The following is a 19,787-nucleotide window of genomic DNA, read 5'->3' on the forward strand; positions in this document are numbered from 1 at the left end:
CTCAGTAGGAAAATTCAGTGGAGAAAAGAAGCTGAGTAGCTTGGTTTACGCGGAAAATCAATATAACCCGTGACACCAGGTTAGCTCTGACCACGGAGGCTGCAGGCGCCCTCTCGAATAGCAGAAGGTGCCCCACCTTAGACACCTTATCGAGTGGGTCTTAGAAGCCCAGGCAAATAAATGGTTGCAGAGGATATCCACGCTCCAGATGGAGACTCAGCTGAAAATTGAGGAGAAGAATGACATGGGGAGACCAAGTGTTGGTGAGCAAGGCCCGTAGCTTTATTTTCAACAGGGGCTTATATACCCTAAGGTACACATAGAGGATAATAGGGGATGCAAAGTCAGCAGTCTTTGATCCTTATCAAAAACCAGGGTTTCATTCCTGCAAATGTATCGTATACAAATGGTTTAGGTGATTTACATCATCTTCTGGCCAGAAGACCTATTAACATTTTATGACTCTTGACAAAGACTTATCAACCATAAGAGTTATTTTCTCTAAGAGTAATTGTTTAAGGTTTGGCGCCATCTTTCGAAGATAAAATTGCATTCCTATAGGGAGGATGTGTAATGGGTTTACAACAAAGAAAAGAATTTATTACCTTAAGGGTCTAAAGTTACTAACATCAAGGCCAGTACTTATTTTTTCTACATACCAACTATATTAATTAACACACATTCAAGGATACAATTCAGGGGATGTGGAAACTTGGCAAAAAGCATTGGTTCATCAATGAAATCTTTTACTAGTTTTATTCTGACAGTTTCTAACTCTCTGAGAGGCTCTAAGCTATTTGAATATCTTAAACTTCCCGTGCGTCTCGAGGCTGGGAGACTGTACACAATCGTATGCATAGCTGTAGGAGACCGGGTAAACTTGTCAGGCGAGTTAGAAAACCATCTGAGGGGTTTGGATTTAAACACTACTAATTGCCCAGGAACATTATTAGTTGGAGCTGTAAGTTAGCTCTTTGACAGAGAGAGTGAGATGGTGGTGGGGGACAGCCCCCAGTAATGTCAGAGGTGAGAGCACAAAGCAATAAAGTAGGCAGACTTTGGTTTTTGGGGGTAGATGCTCGAGAATATACGGGGGAACTCCCGGAGGCTCGATCCCGCCTTTGCGTATGCCGAGCCTCCTTCCTCATGACCTTTGTCACGAGTGGAATGTCTCTCGCCGGCTCCCGGCATGTAGTAAAGTGTGATTTCTGACTTTGGGTGATTGCAGGCCTCAGTGTATCCATCTGTAATGTGGGGATAATAATGCTGTGTCAGAGCACTGAATGAGTGAGTATTAGTGAAGTGCCCAGGACAGTGTCTGATACGTGGTAAGTACCGTGTAAGTGTTCGCTAGAAATATTATCTGTCTTCTTGATCACATTTGTCAAGAGGCTTATTTTATTGATCTTCTTGGAAGAAAGATTTTGGTTTTATTGATCAAATCCATCACTAATTTTTCCTTATGGCTTTATTCCTTCCTTTCTTCTCTCTCTTTGTTTTCCTGGCTATCTAAAGGATGAGCTTAGTTCACTGAAAGCAATTGGAAATTAGAAACAGTAACATTTAATTGCTTTGCTGCTTTTCCCCCAGATAGATTGTCTGTTCTAAGGACAAGGAACTCTGCTTGCCTGGCACTGTGTCTTGAAAATGGATGACATTGAAAGTAGCATCTCAGTTCTTCACTCTGTAGTCCAGAGAGTCACAAATTTTATCATGCGTTAGAATCATCTGAGGGGCTTGTGAAAGCCCAGATTGTCAGGCCACCTCCACACTGTTGTCACCAAGACCATTCCTAGGGGCCCTGGTTTCCCCTTGTCTTAAGCACGTGCTTTGCTGACTCCTGGGGAACTCTGAGAAGCAGCGCCTGGCCCACCCCAGGCCAGTTAATTAGTTATCTGGTGAGTTTAATCGTCCTGCCACAGGTGGCCTGTGTCCTGCAGCCAGGGTGGAGACCCTGTCCATCAGATCCTCACACAGAGGTTCTGACATCCCTGGAGTAGCCCCAGGCATTGACCTTGAGCTGCTACATTGGGCTTACATGCAAGGGACCAGGAATGCTGGTTCAGGAGTCCAGAGTCCGGTGATGCCTTCCCAGATGCTGTTTTTGTGAATGAAGGTGGCTGTGCCGTAGTCTGAATTTGGCAGGCTGGAAGGGGAGCCGGAGGGGAGACTGTGAGAGCTTGTGCCTGCCACCCTCAGGGCTGCGTGCAGGTTGTCTCAGTGTGTCTCGAGGCTATACATGTCAGTTTTGTGTGTGCACGAGAGGTGTGCTTTCTCTCAGTGAGAAGGATGTGCTTGAGGGGGATGGTGATTCATGTGTGGTGTAAACACTGCTGGGTGTGGAGAACCTGCTTTTTCAAATGGGCTGGTTTACGAGTGTACATGTTTATGGGTTTATCCATTTGCTTGGCAAAAAGTGTCATTTGGAGGACTCAGGTACCTCTGTCATTGAAGATCAAGGAGAACCAAACTTTGGGACCGCTTTGCATACAGAGCTTCCTTTTGGGGAGGTGAGCCTTCCCTTACATACGCCAGAGGAGCCGTGTTGGAAGGTTCTTTCTGTAAATGGGGGACCATTGTGGTGGTGCAAACACCATGCTGTTTTCCCATTTGATAGACTCAGTGTGTGTCTGTGAGTCCATCGGGTGTTTCTTTGCACTGATGCTTTCTGTGAAGTGATGATCCTGTCTCAGGTGCGTGTCTGGTTTGCTTGGCTGTCTTTCTTGGCCTCCAGGTGACGGGAATGCAGGGACATGGCTGGCGTGGTGGTCATGCTCCGTTTTCTTTCCCTGAAGATATAGCGGTCCCATGGGCTACTGGGAGATTTTGCCTTTTGGATGAGCAACAATGATGTTTCCTTGAGCAATAATGATGTTTTTTTTTGCAGGGGTGGGGTGGGGTAGGGGTTGTGCTACACAGACTCAGAAGTTTGAAGCGGGTGGTCTTAGCTGCCCCGAGGCAAGTGGGATCTTAGGTCATCAGTTCAGTTCAGTTTTGTCACTCAGTTGTGTCCGACTCTTTGTTACCCCATGGACTGCAGCACGCCAGGCCTCCCTGTCTATCACCAACTCCTGGAGTTCACTCAAACTCATGTCCATTGAGTTGGTGATGCCATCCAACCATCTCATCCTCTGTCGTCCTCTTCTCATAACCAGGAACCATATTCGCCTCTCCTGCATTGGAGGGCGGATTCTGAACCCCTGGACCTCTGCAACAATGGGTCTCTCCTTCTCCCCCAGGGCGTTCTGGACCGGTTTTCTCAGATCCAGCCGAAGCTCATCTTCTCTGTGGAGGCCGTTGTGTACAATGGCAAAAAGCACAGCCATATGGACAAGCTGCAGCGGGTCGTTAAGGGTGCGTGGGCTGGCGTGGGGGGCCGGGCGGGACGCAGGGGCAAGAGTCCCGCCCCAGGGCTCCCAAGAGCCCCTGGTAGCTGTGAGCTACAAAAATGGAGTAGTCCCAGCCCTAGGTTGTTTTACATTTCATAAAAAAGAGAAAGATCAGTGACTAAGTTTGTTGGGGTCTGTAAGCTTGTGTGTTTTTCTCCCCCTGCTTTTAGGACTACCAGACCTAAAAAAAGTGGTATTGATTCCTTACATCTCCTCCAGAGAGAAGATAGACATCTCCAAGATTCCAAATAGGTGAGCCAGCCACACGCTGATCACTAATTGCATATGGAACACAGTCAAGGACCCACTGGGCAGCAGGTTCTGTGACTCTTTCCAGTGGGAGTGGGAGCATCTTGGAGGTGCAGGGTATCTTTGTTAAATGTCATTCCATAGGGACTTCTCTGGGGGTCAGGGGTTAAGAATCCACCCTGCAGTGCTGGGGACTTGGGGTCAATCCCTGATCTGGGAACTAAGATCCCATATGCTGCAAAGCAACTAAGCCCACGAACCAGAGCTAGAGAGTCCGTGCACCACAAGGGAAGATCCCAAGTGCTGCAACTGAGACCTGATGGAGCCAAAAAAAATCATCATTCTGTAGATGGGCACTGGAGGGCCCAAAGGGAGTCCCTTGGGGTCACATGGTGACTTAGTGGCAGAACTGAGTCTGTCCCAGGCATCCTCACCCTTCCTGTCTCTTGTTCCTCAGAAATGGTGGTGGGCTTGGATGGGGCCAGGCCATTTGGCCACAGCAGTTCTGAATAGTGTCTAAAGTGTATGCACATGTGCATACGTGTATGTATGTGAGTATGTGTTTACACACATGTGTGCACTTTTGTGTATATGTATATGGTGTCTATGTATGTATATGTGTATGCACGTGTATATATATGCATATGCATATATACAAAGGAATGGTGGTGTTGGTGTTAGTCACTCAGTTGTGTCTGACTCATTGGAACCCCATGGACCCCACCAGGCTCCTCTGTGCATGGGATTCTCGGGCAAGAATGCTGGAGTGGGTTGCCATTTGCATGCTTAATATATTTTTTTCCATTTTAGAACCTGTTTTTTGTCCCCCTTGTTAATGGCATCTTCCTTTCCTCTTCTGACATTCATAAACTAATAGCACTTGAATAAAATGGTGAGCACCTTAATTCTGACTAGGCATCAATAAAATGGATTATGATTTGCTCCAAGTAGAGGTTCTTCCTGGAGGTCTTATTGTCCACCTTTCATCTCTCTTAAAGAGATCACTGAAGAGAGGTAGGTTTTTTTGGGACACGCTTCTTGGCTTGTGGGATCTTAGTGCCAGGTCAGGGATCTAACCCTTCCCCCCTGCAGTAGAGGTGCAGAGTCCTAACCTTTGGACTGCCAGGAAAGTCCCAAGGAGAGACTTCTGAGATCAGACATGTTTACCTGCACAGGTAAACCTATCCATTTAGCCTTGTGTCTGGGCTGTGGGCAAGAGTCTCTGAGCAGCCTCAGAGCCACAGGTGGGGTTCCTGTGTGTGCTATATGCAGGAAGCGAGGGGGTGTGGAGGCCTTGCTCTTGGGTGGACATGGCTGAGTGGTTCTATCCAGGCACCTCCTGGGGCACTGAGCAGGATAAAGCTCATGTGCTGTCCCCAAGTTTACAGTCCAGCTCGGGGGTAAGGCACACCTGCAGGAAGGGTGAGCTGTGACCACGGATCCCAGTAGACACAGCCATGCTCGCTGAGTCAGGGGACAGGTGGTGCCCAGCAAGTGAGACATGAGCACAGTTGCTTCTTTGTGGAAGGGGGAGGCGACACCTGAAGTGACCTTGAGAGGTGGCCCAGATCGGGGGACAGCTGCAGGTACCGGGATTCTAGAGGCTGAAAGGAGCTGCAGCAAAGTGACTATTCCCTGACGGCTGTGGCCTCCAGCCAGACTGCTCTGGGTCATACGTGAGCTGTGCGGCCCTGGGCTAGTGAGCAACCTTGCTGTGCCTGGGTTTCCCCATCTGTAAAATGGGAATAATAGTAACTTTCTTCTCAGGCTTAGCCGTGTGCACAAAGTTAGCTGTCAGTAATGTCTGTCATTAAGAGGAGGTGACAGCCCAGTCAGGAGTGAGCTGTGTCCTCTGGAGCCCCTGGGTCAGGACGTATAGGTCCTTAACAGGCCAGCCCTGGGGCATGGACTTGTCCCTGAGACTGTGGGAACCCTGCCGACCTTGATAAATTACACCCAGCCTTAGCTCCCTTTTAAAAAAATTTATTTATTTTTAACTGAAGGATAATTGCTTTATGATATTGTGTTGGTTTCTGTTATACATCAACACGAATCAGCCATAGATATGTCCCCTCCTTCTGAACCTCCCTCCCCTCCTTGGTTTTATTGATGGGGCCATAACACACAGAGGCCAGGAGGAACACAGGGTGGTTTGCTGGTCCCACAGTGGCCTGGCTTTTATTTTTCTGTATGTGTTTATTGGTGATTGATGTAAAATGAGAGCATCCAGGAGAATTAACATCCAGCACTTCATTTGGCTCCAGACAGTGTGGAGAGTCCCTCCTCCCCGCAGGTCCACCCTGGAACCGGGCCCTGTTGCTGTCCAGCTTTCAGTTGCTGGGCGCCATGGATACACTGAGAGCATGTCTGCGCCTGTGTGCAGACACCTGTAACAGGACCGCCCTTCTGGCTTCTCATCTTTAGAAGAAACAACAAAAGTCATCACTATTTACTGTGATTTATAGACTGGTGGAAAGAAGAGGTTTTTCTCTGTGTGAAGCATTTGATTAGATCGGGCTCTTTATATAAATGGGGTTCAGATGGGAGGTGGGGGCTTTCATTAGCTGGAGGGTTCCACGGTGAATAGTTTTCCTGACACTCTGGAGAGGAGGACTCTGTTTATTTACTGCTCAGAATTGAGTTGTTTGGGGTGCCCTTTTCAAATGGCCACGCCTCCCCCAGGAGACAGGCTCGTCTTTAAGGAGGCCTGCCCACGTGAGCCAGCACACCTCTTCACTCTAGTGTGCATGCGTTGGTAAATACTTCAGAGTAATCATCGTTGGCAGTTTGTTGCCAGCCAAGTTGAAGTGAGTTCTACCATTTTCTTGAAAGCAAGTTCCATTTGTCAAAACGGTAGCTTTGTTTTCTTCTCTCTCTCCCTTCTAAATCAGTGGAGCAACAGGTCTGGGGCTCAGGGATTGATTTTTTCCTACTGATCTCAAAAGAGAGAAATCACCTGTCTCCCAACGTGGCTTTGCGGCTTCCGCTGTCCTGTTTCTGCTCAGGAACAGCCCCTTCGGTGGCCCTTAATCACACGCAGTGAGGCTTTGACTCAGCTTTGGGGGCACAGTTGAGGACAGGCTGTTTAGGCCAGAGCCGACAGCTGGGCTGCATCTTCTTGTTCCTGGACAGATGTTTATATCTGGCCATTGTAAACCTCAGAATATAGGCAATCAGTGAGAACAGGATCATTGTCTGGCAGGATTTCTGTCATAGAAACTCTCGTGGGACCTTCACGTGTCAGAAGAGATCTCTAAACCTGTCGCCTCCTTCCCTCCCTTCTCCTGGGGGCTGGGGAGATGGGGGTTGGGGGACGGAACGATTCAGGCCCACTTGGCTCTCACGTCCCCTTGGGGGCCGTGGGGAACAAGGCATTTGCTAATCAGATGGTGAGTAGCGAATGGGAGGGAGGCACCTGGGTTCTGAGGACTCCAGCATCAGTTCAGACCCCCTCCTCTGCAGAATTTGCACATAAACAGCCGGGTGTTAATTGCAAGCGATCCCTCTCCCCTGTGTTTAATATTAAAGCGCTTAGACTCTCGGGAGAAAAGCCCTTAGTCCCTGTCAGTGGCACTAATAAAGCAAAAATTTTACTGACTTTTCCTTCAGTTCGCGTAGTCCATGAGCCCTGACTCTCCCTTCCCTCACAAATCTTTCAGACAAGGTGGATCCCGGAGTCCAGGCTGTCATCCAGGTAGACATGGAGGGGAACGAATGGGAGGACTCGGCAGATTGGCCTCCACCCCCCAATGTTCTAGAACCTTCACCGTTGTTCTCCTGTGCCTTTCTGCCCACAGCGTGTTCCTGGAGGATTTCCTGGCCACCGGGCAAGGCGACCAAGCCCCCCAGCTGGAATTCGAGCAGCTGCCCTTCAGCCACCCACTCTTCATCATGTTTTCATCAGGCACAACAGGAGCACCCAAGTGCATGGTGCACTCGGCCGGGGTAGGTCTGCTCGGGGACTCCCTGGTGGTGAAGATGGCACCCCATCCCCGCTTTCCTGGTGGGGTGCCACACGGAGATCCATGCTCAAGTGAGACGAGGGAGTCATGCTGGCCTTGCTGCTGTGACCCCATCACCATGGGGTCAGGGGTTCTGCAGCGCCGCCCTGGTCCCTCTGCACACAGTGATCCCTGAGAGGACCATGAGCCCAAGGGATGGGTCTTGCCACATTTTAGACAGAAGGAAACAGGATAGATGAGAACAGGAAATATCAGCACATCACAGGTCTTAGGAGGGGTTGGTGTGGTTTCTCCAAAGTGTCATGTAAGTGCAGGTATGGATGGGCAGGTGCAGGGCAGCATCGTAAAACTTCTGTCTGACAGTGGGTTGGGGTCAAAAAGTTTGAAAGTCATGGGGTTGTTATCGAAGCCAAGCTCGATCTGCTCACTGCATAGCAATCCAGTAATCAGGAGACGAGATGATGAAACAAGGAATAGCGACTTCATTCAGAGAGCCAGGCGTCCGAGCAGGCTAGGGCCCTAGAGCACCATGTTATCAGGGTCTGGATGCCAGTTTCTTTTATAGAACAGAAGGGGGAGGAGATGAGAAAATAAAGTAAAAATTAGGCTGAAAATCTTGCGAAATATTTCCTGCTTAGCCAGCCTTGGGGAAGGGATGTGTTAATTTTTTCTTTCCTGTAGCCATTCACAGGTAGACTAGGTCAGAATGTCATCCTGTGAGCTCAACAAACGCTCTTTGGTTTAACATTCAGGCAGAGGGGTCACGTTCCCCAAGGCAGGCCATTATGTATGCTCACAGCTATAGACAGCATCTTTTTAGTGATTATAGTAACAAGCAATGGAAAGCAAACTTAAGTAAGAGAAACAGATCCATCAGGGAGTCAGATTTTGTTCTTCCCTGTTAACAGGTTACATTACAAAGTACAACTAATAGAAGGATTTCCCAAGCCGCATTAGTCAAAAGTCTGTGCTAGCAAAATAGGATGGACCTGAGGGGCTTAAATGACAAAGATTTACTTCCTCCGTGTTCTGGAGGCTAGAACGTCCAAGATCGGGGTGTGGGCAGGGTGGCTTCCTTCTGAGCCTCTCTCCTTGGCTCACAGGTGGCCGCCTTCTCTCTGTGTCCTCACAGTGTCTTTCCTCTGTGCATATACATCCCTGATGGATCTCTTTAAAAAATATTTATCATTTATTTATATGGCTGCAACAAGCCTTAGTTGTAGCATGTGGGATTGAAGCCGGGTCCCCTGCATTGGGGGCACAGCATCATAGCAACTGTATCACGGGGGGAGTTGTTCCCCCTGCCATCCCCAGTGTTTCTTGGGTGTCTGCATTTCCTCTTTCTGTAAAAACATCAGTCACAGTGGATGATGGCCCACACTAACGGTCTTACTTCCTCCCCTCCTGGAGGCCCGAGGATTATCTGAGTGGAGAGCCCTCACATTCTCAAACAGCTTTCTAGTTTTGCTTGGTCAGATTGTGGTATTTGAAGATGAAATATAAAATTTCTCTTATCCTAGCTCATTTAGCTTTTACAGATGTTCTCTGCACCTAGAAGCTGTTTGAATCCCTGCCTTAGGAAGGAAACATTTACACTGGAATCACATTAACACCTTATACAGCTCTTTACACAGTGTTTTCATTATAACGTGGAAAGGAGTTAACACATAACACAGCTTTGTTATTACCTGGATTTGGTTCCACGGACAGTCTGATGGCAGGTTATGAATTATAACCACCAGATGCACACAGCCTGTTCATATACAACGGGCAACTTCCCAGAAGCCCTGGGGCGGGAGGGAGGGGATATCAGGGGCCAAAGGCTTGATTTCTGGAAGCAACACTGGCCAAGCCGAGTGGCCTCTAGGAGCGAGTTCTTCCTGTTGCTCAAACCATCCTGTTTCATCACACGGAGTCTGGAGTGCCCACTCTAAGGTGTGGCTGCTGGCATCGTGCTTCCCCTGGAGGGGGCGCCCCAGTCCACCTGGTCAGAAGCCTAATACCCAGCCAAAGAGATGAGGGTTTTTAGAAACCTTGCAGGCGAGGGCGGGGTGTATGTGGCAAAACAACACATCTTAGGAGAAACTGAAATGTCCAACTGTACTTCTATTTTTAGTGCTACTTGCCTAGTGAATGTCACTTTTTTAGGAGTGGAACATAAAAATATATTAGATCTAATGTAGTTGGCTCATAAAATCATCGTGCCTGGTATATTTAGAGTGTGGAAAAGTCAGGAAAAGTTATCTTAATTCTGGCTTCACTGAGCTCTTGCACGTCCAGAGAAGTGACTAAGCATCTTGCCTGTTTTCAAGAGTGATCTGGAGAGGAAACTTGAAAACAGCAAGATGGGACTGCCAGCACTGGCCGCCCCTGGGGTGTTAGGGGTGTGGCCCTGGTTTGCTGGTTTGTGTTTTCTAAGCCCATGAAAGAGCCAGAAAACAGCTTCCTTCTCTTCCCTTTTTAAAATGAATCTTCTTGCCTGAGTTCCAGGAAACCATGTTGCTTGTATTTCCTGACCCTCAGGGAAAGTGTTCAGACTTGCCATAAATATTTAAAAATTAAGAGAAGAACTATTAATTTGACTCCTTAAGATTCATACTTTGGTCACCTAAGGCAAGGAGCCGACTCATTGGAAAATACCCTCATGCTGGGAAAGATTGAAGGCAGGAGAAGGGGATGAGATGGTTGGATGGCATCACTGACTCAATGGACATGAGTTTGAGCAAACTCTGGGAGATAGTTAAGGACAAGAAAACTGGTGTGCTGCATTCCACGGGGTTGCAAAGGGTCAGACTCAACTTAGTGACTGAAAAACAACAACAGCAAAAGGTTCACACAGAGAAAAGCTAAGGACAGTTTTGTGCTGTCAACACGGCGAGGGTATGGGACTTCCCTGGAGAGCCAGCGGGTAAGACTCCGAGCTTCCACTGAAGGGGGCACAGGTTCAATTCCTGGTCAGGAAGCTAAGATACTACAAGCTGCATGGCACGGTCAAAAACAAACAAAAAAAATGGGGGTACTGAGCAAATGAACAACATGTGATGTGTTATGGATAGGCTGGGCTTATAAAGGCAGACCATCCAGGCAGAGATAAAACTTAGATGCTGATTTAAGTACAAAGGGAAATGGGAAGGGGATTTGCCTCAGGTTTGTCTGATCTGGGAGCTCTGAGTCCTTTCCGAGAATTTGCCATGTGAACAGTTGGCGTTCATCAGAAGAGTTCCTAAAATGTGTACTCACCCACTCTGCGTGAGAACAACGTGTACTGTGGGACTTTGCGAAGAAGCCTCTGACTGTCCTGGGTTGGGGCCCCTGAGTCCACGATGCATGTGCGGTACAGCTGAGGGATCTCAGCTCTTGCAGACCAAGGGTGGCCTTGAGGAACCCTCCCAGCAACCTTTCTACCACCATCTACCCAACCCCCGTGTGGCCCATCCCTAGGCAGGTTGCCTTCACTGCGAGCCTGGTGACAGGGTGCTGTCCAGGACAGACTCTGGAATAGGGGCTCTGGCCTTGAGTTAGAGAATTTGCTGGGCAGGATTTTTTTTTAAGTTAATTAATTTGTCTGCGTCAGGTCTTGGTTGTCACCTGCAGGATCTTCGTCCTTCATGTGGGATCTTTTTGACGCGGTGCACGGACTCTAGTTGCGGCACGCAGGTTCAGGAGTCATGGCACATGGGCTAGTTGCTCCAAGGCACGTGTGATCTTAGATCCCTGACCTGGAATTGAACCCACGTCCCCTGCATTGCAAGGCAGATGCTTTACCACTGGGCCACAAGGGAAGTCCCTTGTGGGTAGGATTGTTTCTGTTGTGCCTTCAAAGGGGTCATTTCCTAATGGCTTGTTTTTTTATTTGTCTTGGGTCCAATGAGGGTTGCAAGGCTCATTTTAATATGTGAGTCCCAAAGGTTCCTAAACATCCAGGACTATCATTGTTGTCGGCCAGCGGATGCTGCCTGTGGCCAGACTGAGTGCAGTGGTCCAGCCTTTTCAGGGGTTTTGGAGGGGCTGCGTCCCTGGTCTAGCTTTAGGATCTTGTGTGAGATCCCTGGGTGCCTGGTCACCTGGCGCTCAGAGCCTGCAGGTCAGCAGGAGAGGGTCAGGGTTTCCTCTCGTGTCCTCTGGGAGTCTCAGGGGTCACGTGACAGAGCGATGGGAGATTGCTTGTCACGGGAAGGCTGTCAGAGCTCTGCCTCTTCCTTGACCTCTCCTGCTCCGGGGCCAAGTGTCTATTCCGTGCGAGCCTTTGTGCCCTGGAGGAAGCTGCTTGGCTCACTCGCTTCTCCCCAGGGGACGCTCATCCAGCACCTGAAGGAACACATTCTTCATGGCAACATGACCAGCAGTGACATCATCTTGTATTATACCACGGTGAGTGCCCTCCCAGGGCGGGCTCTGGTTTCCTCAGGTAGGGGGTCGTTTATCATTACTCTTCTTTTCACTTCTCCCCCATGGCATGTGTCAGTAGTCAGAAGTACAGCTCAAGCTGCAGGCTGCGTGTTTGAGACCCCAGGCTGTGTGCAGCTGACCCCAGGCTGTGTGCACGAGACCCCAGGCTGTGTGCAGCTGACCACAGACTGTGCACAGGACCCCAGGCTGTGTGCACGAGACCCCAGGCTGTGTGCAGTTGACCCCAGGGTGTGTGCAGCTGACTCCAGACTGTGTCAGCTGACTCCAGGCTGCGTGCATCTGACCCCAGGCTGTGTGCGTGGACCCCAGGCTGTGTGCACGAGACCCCAGTCTGTGTGCACAGACCCCAGGCTGCATGCAGAAGTGGCCTTTGCTGTGGGATCCTTCCCTGTTGATCTCCGTCTCTCCCTCTGCCACTGTCTTCTCCCCCCAGGTGGCTGCCTCCTTGAATTGGCACCAAGGTCCCTCCTTACCTTGGCCCATCCTCCTATGTTGACCTTGGTTGCCACTGGGGAATTCCAGAGAAACAAAGGAGACTGACTGTTAGTTCAGTTTCTTGAGCCTGTAGAGGTGGGGAGGAGAGTCACGTGACTGAAATCTGTGGCTCAACCGGGGGCAGGGGGCAGGAACTTAGCAGAGACCAGCCATGAGGCTGGTCAGTCCTTAGCCCTGTGGAACATAAAGGGACTCTGACTCGTTCAAACTGAAAAGGAATTTATTGGAGGTTGTAGGGTGCTGCAGGTGCCAGACACTGTTCCCTATGTCCAATGTGGATGGGCCACTCCAGCACCCAGCACGTGACCACTCTCATCTCTGTGACCTTCAGTCCCTCTTGTCACCAGCGAGGCTGCAGATGTTCTCTGACATGTCTTCGTGTACATGTGTATGTTGATCCATGCTGTCAACTCTTGATGGGCAATTGCCAGTTCAGGGCATCTCATATTTGGACAGGCAGTTCTTGGCAACTTTGGCTCAGCATCAGATGGTTTCTAGGGATGTGAGAGGCTGAGTGACAGGGCCGAGAGGAGCCCGTCCAGCACTCAGTTGACACGTGTTCCTTTCTGTCCACCCCAGGTTGGCTGGATGATGTGGAACTGGGTGGTGTCTGCTCTTGCCACGGGGGCCGCTGTGGTCCTGTATGACGGCTCCCCGCTGGTTCCGACACCCAACGTGCTCTGGGATCTGGTCGACAGGATCGGGTAAGTACCTGGGACCTCAGATGCGGGGTGGCCGCTGTGAGGGTCTGCTGCCATCTCTGGAATGCTTGACAACCCCCCTCCCCACACCCCACCCCTGTCTGTCCACGTTCCCCTCTTGGTGGGGGGCTGTGTGAGGACGTGTAGGTGCTGAGGGCAGGTGAAATTGTCAAGGAGGTGGGAAGGGGTGGGCACCCCAACAGGGACCGACCAGTCAGATCTGTGTAGTGAGGAGGGGGCTGCTCCCTCCCACTTCAGGCCCAGGGGTGAGCTTTGGAACCTCAGACACCAGGAAAGGGAACATGGTCTTATTTCTGGAACTCTGGATTCTAAAAACTTACAGAGCACTCAGAAGAGAGGCAGAAGAAGGGTTTATTAGAGCCGCGTTTCACACGGGGGTGAGAGAGAGAGTGATCCAGGCTGAACGTACTAACCTGGTCAGGGGATAGATAGCATGGATCCTCTCATCCAGGGAAGGGCAGATCGTCCCTGGAGAGCTCCCAGTGTTTGGCCTTGCCAGCCGCCTCGCGGCGCGCCCTCAGGGCCGGCCGGTGCCTTGAGGGTCTCCTGGACTCAGCGGGGCGCTCAGAGGCCCTGCTGCCAGCGCTGCAGGCGGCATCTCCGCCTCCCCGTAGTCCTGTTAACAGAGTGACAGGCACACATCCTGACGACTGGGGCAGAGCCAGCTAAAGTGGAACATCAGGGGAAGGGCAAAGTGGCCCCATTTATCCCCCAACCCCCTCCCCATCTAGAAACTGTCAGAAGACCCTGTTTCATTAGCACTTTGTTGGCTGATGAATTAATCATCACCGGCTGATGCATTCTCGCCGCTGTGGTTGGTGGTCACTGTTGGCCTAATGGTCGTGTTTCCAGGAATGAGAATACAGCAGCTGGCAGAGCTCCTGGGGCCCGGAAGTCAGCCACACTCTGAAACGGTCTAATTACGTTACATTTGAGTGCTTGCGCTGGGGAAACAGAATGAGCCACAAATGTTCTTAAATCCTTGGCCATTAATATTTTAAATATAACTTTGGCCTGGGTAATATTTAAATTCTGACATTTGGCTCACGATATGAGCAAGGAAGGTTATTTCCTAATGAGATTGTTTCCAGCAAAAGGTTAATCAAATCCCTGGAAACTTAGGCGACTTGAAGATTTTCGCCCTTAATACCTATAAGCCAGGTGCAGGTGGAGGCATTTCTGAAGTGTGTGTGTGGGTTACAGGAAGAGATTGGAGGGACAAATGTACCTCCACAGGGCTTAGAGCTGATGAAGTTGAAGGCTGAAGGACCCCGGGAGATCCAACTTTGAGTGTGAGTAAGTGTATGGATGTGAAAGTTGGACTGTGAAGAAGGCTGAGTGCCGAAGAATTGATGCTTTTGAACTGTGGTGTTGGAGAAGACTCTTGAGAGTCCCTTGGACTGCAAGGAGATCCAACCAGTCCATTCTGAAGGAGATCAGCCCTGGGATTTCTTTGGAAGGAATGATGCTGAAGCTCAAACTCCAGTACTTTGGCCACCTCATGCGAAGAGTTGACTCATTGGAAAAGACTCTGATGCTGGGAGGGATTGGGGGCAGGAGGAGAAGGGGACGACAGAGGATGAGATGGCTGGATGGCATCACTGACTCGATGGACGTGAGTCTGAGTGAACTCCGGGAGTTGGTGATGGACAGGGAGGCCTGGCGTGCTTCGATTCATGGGGTCGCAAAGAGTCGGACACGACTGAGCGACTGAACTGAACTGAACTGAAGTGTATGTTTGTGTGCACATGTGGATGAGGGAATGTGTATATGTGCAGAAGTGTGAGCATATATGTGTTTAAGTATATGCAATTGTGTGTATATCTGTACAAGTGTGAGCATATATGTACTCGAGTGTAAAAGTATGTATATGCGCACAAGTGTGAGTCTCATGAGCTTGAGTGTGAAATTGTGTATATGTGCACAAGTGTGAACATATATGCACTTGAGTGTGACAGTGTGTTAGCATGCATGTCCGTGAATGAATGAATGTGTGCATCTGATTGTGTGCAGGTATGCATGTACGTGCCTGTGTATATGCATGTATGTGTACACATGTGCCTAGGTAAGTGGGAGTGGGAGAGCACACACATCTGTGAGTGAGTGTGTATGTGCTGGCATGTGATCGTGTGCAGGTGTGCACACGCGAGTGTGCATGTGTTCATAGCCCTGTGGACTGTTAGTAAGCACGTGCCGGGCCTCTGCCTTCCATCCTGGTTTGATCTGTGCCTTGGACACTGGCTGAGCTGTGGCCTCGGTGATCCTCCGGGCCCCTCTGACCTGGCCTTTCTCCTGGCTGGGAGGGCTGACTTGCTGGGTTCAGCAAGGCAGGTGCCACCTGGCAACCTGTGAGGGGTGTGTGAAGGACACCCCAGTGCTCCAGCCGCCTACATGGGCGAGAGGGTAGGCGAGAGGGGAAGAAATAATGTCCATACATTTAGAGATAAAATCTTTGTTGATTATCATCATGGCAGCTCACAGGCTTACTAACACGTTTCATAACTGAGCAATCATGTTGTCGATGTGAACAAGACTCTTAAAGGATGGATTGTCCTCTTTGGGGTGTTTCTAGGCTCCCTGAATCTAGCCCAAGGAACATTCTGATTGGGGTTAGGGTAGAATTCTGAAGTCTTTGTCCAAGTTTTAACTGAGCAGGCAGTTCATGTTTAGGACTGGGAGACCCATGTTCCAGGCTGAGGGAACAGCAAGTGCCAAGACCCCGAGGACAGAAAGAAGGGACCAAGATGGGGATGTTGGGTAGGCTGGAAGGAGGCCCTTGTGGTCCGGATATGGGAGGCAGGGCGGGAGGTGATGCACCGTGATGAGAGGTGATGAGTGATGAGGGCGGGAGTCTGAGCCCCCAGGGCTTTCCGGGCTGTATCTGCAGGGTGGGTTTTTTCTGAGTGAAACGAGATACCACTGGGGCACTTGAGTTGAGGGAGCTACATGATCCCCCCAAAAACCATGGAGTTGAGGGCACCTGAGAGGAGACAGGGCTCAGGCTGGTGGCACCTTGTCTGCGTATGGCTCCTTGCAGGGCTCTGGGGCTTGGATCCTGACCCTGCGAGCTGGGAGCTGCCTTGTTTTCTCGTGGGGTGATTCCCAGCTTCACTAGCTAAAAATACAGTGTTGAGCACCCACGTAAGGGCGCCTGCGCTTTGTGAACTCTGTTTTTTAAGCCGTCTTATGCAAGCCCTGGAGACAGATGGGGAGGCCTTGCTGCTTCTTCAGGCAAGCAGGCCTGTGGGCCGGCCCCGGGGACGCTGTCTCAGTCTCTACACATAACCAGGGTCATGGTTTGCAGGGACTCCTGTGAATTAAACACCCTTCAGGACCACAGAGAGCCCTTGGTTTTTGGGCAGGGGGCAGATGGGGGATGAGCTGAAATCTATGTGTGGTTGGTGGTTGGAGATCTCTGTGCGTGTGGCTGGAGGTGGTCCCTGGTCTTCTGTTAAAATACAGATATTCCTGAAGTGGCTGAGACCTTAATCTTCAGAGGTGATCTGGAATTATTCATACTATCTGAGTTTATGAAATTAGCTGGGATGGGGGGCTGTGGAGGGGCTTGAGTATGTTTCCTGCTCCCCACAACTTCACAGCTTCCAAACTAGCCATCCTTAGGGCGCAGCGACCCAGGAGGCATCTGAGGTTTTAGTGGCGGCAGGGTGTCCCTGAGAAATGAAGAGAATAAGGGAGAGGAGGCGTGAAAGACAGTAGCTTTGAGACCCTCCTCACCTCCTCCCGCCCCCGTGGATTCTGCACCTCCCAGCCCAGTGAGTCCTGAATCACCCAGCATTCTATGTGTCTCTACCTCTGAACGTGAAACAGAGCGTGGCTGTCTCCTTGGGATGAATCTTGCCAGCCAGGTGTAAACGGATAGGTTTTACTGCCCAGAGAGGAGAGATGAGACCTGGAGTTTTTTTTTTTTTTTTTTGGCCACACCACATGGCATGTAGGATCTTAGTTCCCCGACCAGGGATCGAAACCTTGCCCCCTGTACTGGAAGCGTGGAGTCTTAACCATTGGACTGTCAGGGAAGTCCTGGGACCTGGATTCTATGGCCTCCTTTGGCCCCCAGGAGAAAACATCCTTTACCTAGGAAGCTAGAGCTTTCATGTTGAGGGCTGCCTTGCTGGAAGGAAGCAGAACATTAAATAACAGTCTCTCCTAGAAAACACAATACTTAAACTCACACAATGTGTCATTCTCAGGGAAGAATAAAGGAGTGTAGAATTGAAATGTTCAAAAAGAAGGGGAGCAGTTTTGTAAGTTTCATACGAACATGAGCTGATTTAAGGGAAGAAGATGGGTCAGCAATTCCAAGCATGGCACCTCTTCTAACAAAAGCTCCTGCAGCCCTCTCCATTTCCTTGGAAGATGATCTTGTGAGCTCAGAATTTGAGGGGTTTTGATTCTGTGACCTCCTTTGATCTCTGAAAGAGATCACCCTACGGTTAGGAAGATAGGGATCTTTTTTTCAGAGTCTTGCAGCACCTAGGCTTCTCTAGTTGTGTAGTGCAAGCTTAGTTGCCCTGCAGCATGTGGGGTCTTAGTTCCCTGACCAAGGATTGAACTCTTGTCCCCTGCACTGGAAGGCAGATTCTTAACCACTAGACCACCAGGGAAGTGTCCCCAAAGATAGTGGGTTTATGTACAAACAGTTGTTTTAAGTAGAGCCAGAGGTTAATGAGAGCCCAAGTGCTCTGTCACTGCTGGCCCCAGAGTAATACAGGTATCGTGACTTGCTTTCAACTAAATATTAAGTATAAGTTTAGTCCAGAAAAATGATGTGTCTTGGATTTTGCAGCCTTGTTCTAAATGGGTCACTAATAGGAGAAAACTTTGGTTACCTGCAATATGGAAGAGCCTTGACGGGTTTCTGGTGTTTTCTTTCCGTCAGCATCACCATCCTTGGAACGGGTGCTAAGTGGCTCTCTGTGCTTGAAGAGAAAGACATGAGGCCAGGTAAGCATGCCTCCCTGTGCGTCCATCCCTGGAAATGAAATCAGATCTGCTGTGTTACCCATTTCCTGCAAGCCAGCACAGGGCATCGGATTTGGCTCTAATCTCTCGATGCTTCTGGCTCTAGTGGAAACCCACAGTCTCCAGACACTGCACACGATCCTGTCCACCGGCTCCCCACTGAAAGCCCAGAGCTACGACTACGTCTACAGGTGCATCAAGAGCAGCGTCCTGCTGGGCTCCATCTCAGGTATGAGTCCATCATGAGCCTGTGCCATAGAGAGGGTTCTGGAAGGATCAGGGGACTTGGGGACCAGGCTTGGCCGCTCAGTGTGCTTACCCTCTGACCCAGCAAGCCCACCAGCTTGAATCTGTTGGGATAAACAGTCAGCAGGGTGTGCTCAGTTGATGCTGCTGATTCTTGATAGTTATGTTCCAGGGAGAAGCTGCAGACATGGAATTAGCAGTTCCTGAACCTTTGCCAGGGTGGGAAATATACACACGCACCTCACATCGGTTGTAACCGTAGATCCTAAACGACTGATTCTGGTAGAGCCTATTTTCTTTACAAAAGAGAAAACGAAGTTCGGGCGTGCTAAGTGACTGACCCAGGACCACCTGCTAGCAAGGGTACAGAGTAGGATTTTAAAAAAAGCAAAATTTATTAGTTGGGCTGTGCTGGGTGCTAGTTGCAGCATATGCAGGATCTAGTTCCCGGCCGGGATCGAACCCGGGGCCCCTGCACTGGGAGCGCAGAGTCTTAGCCCCTGAACCACCAGGGAAGTCCCAGTGTGGGATTCAGACCTGGTTCTGTTGTTCCAGAGCCAGAGTTTCCCCACCATCCCCATCCCATCCCCTGGTCCTCCCCAGATCCTGCCTGGTGGGCAGGGATGTGGTGGTCGTGTGGGCACAGGGTCATCTTCCCAGGCCAGCCCAGCCCATCTCAGGGCAGCACGCCTATTAGGATCTCAGTTGGTCCTCCCACCCCTGTCCAGTGAACCCAGCTCTGATCCTGAAGCAGAGGAAGCAACACTTCTGCTCACGCCCTTGTGCCTCCTTGGGGCCCTGGGGGCTGGTCCAACCTTGCTGGTCACTGCAGTGAACACAATTCTCCGTTTTTGTGAGAAGCATCAGCCAGTGTCTGGATCGTCGAGTCTAGGAAGGGACAGAGTCGTGGGCTCCTTGGGTGACCCCCTCTCACACCCTCCCCACTTTCCTCCCTGGGCTGCCATCTGCCTCCACCGTGCACCTGGGTGGGCCCCTTGCATGTCTCTGCCCTCAGGACATCCCGTCCTGCAATCATGTGGGGCCCTGCCCTCCCCGGGTGCCCGCCCTAGGGGACAGTTGTCAAGGGGGTGGTTGTCCAGGTCTGGGGGTTAATGCCATTCCCTCCTGATGGCACCCAGAGTCTGACTCCCTATCAAGCTCCTTTCTGAAATCAGAGTGTTTCCCATCCGGCACATTGCCTCTCACGTGAGACTCACCCTCCTGGGACCGCAGGTTTTCTGCTTCTCGGGTGATTAAGTGAATGTGAGCCACAGCAAAGAGCCTTTGCACATGACCCATCTCCGCGGCAGTGCCTGCGGGCGGTTCTAACA

General features: G+C 50.4%; 1 protein-coding gene across 3 annotated transcripts in view; it reads left to right on the forward strand.

Annotated features, from left to right (window-relative positions):
• Positions 1 to 19,787, forward strand: part of AACS (acetoacetyl-CoA synthetase) — a 57,329-nt gene that overhangs the window by 25,133 nt on the left and 12,409 nt on the right. For all 3 annotated transcript variants that reach the window (XM_025267816.2, XM_044930291.1, XM_025267815.2), the window contains exons 6-12: positions 3,240 to 3,354; positions 3,560 to 3,641; positions 7,436 to 7,583; positions 11,891 to 11,971; positions 13,085 to 13,209; positions 18,128 to 18,192; positions 18,317 to 18,439. In XM_025267816.2, the coding sequence (XP_025123601.2) occupies positions 3,240 to 3,354; positions 3,560 to 3,641; positions 7,436 to 7,583; positions 11,891 to 11,971; positions 13,085 to 13,209; positions 18,128 to 18,192; positions 18,317 to 18,439 (739 nt within the window). The remainder of the gene's footprint in view (positions 1 to 3,239; positions 3,355 to 3,559; positions 3,642 to 7,435; positions 7,584 to 11,890; positions 11,972 to 13,084; positions 13,210 to 18,127; positions 18,193 to 18,316; positions 18,440 to 19,787) is intronic.

Source organism: Bubalus bubalis, chromosome 17, assembly GCF_019923935.1.
Source record: "Bubalus bubalis isolate 160015118507 breed Murrah chromosome 17, NDDB_SH_1, whole genome shotgun sequence".
Taxonomy (NCBI): Eukaryota; Metazoa; Chordata; class Mammalia; order Artiodactyla; family Bovidae; genus Bubalus; species Bubalus bubalis.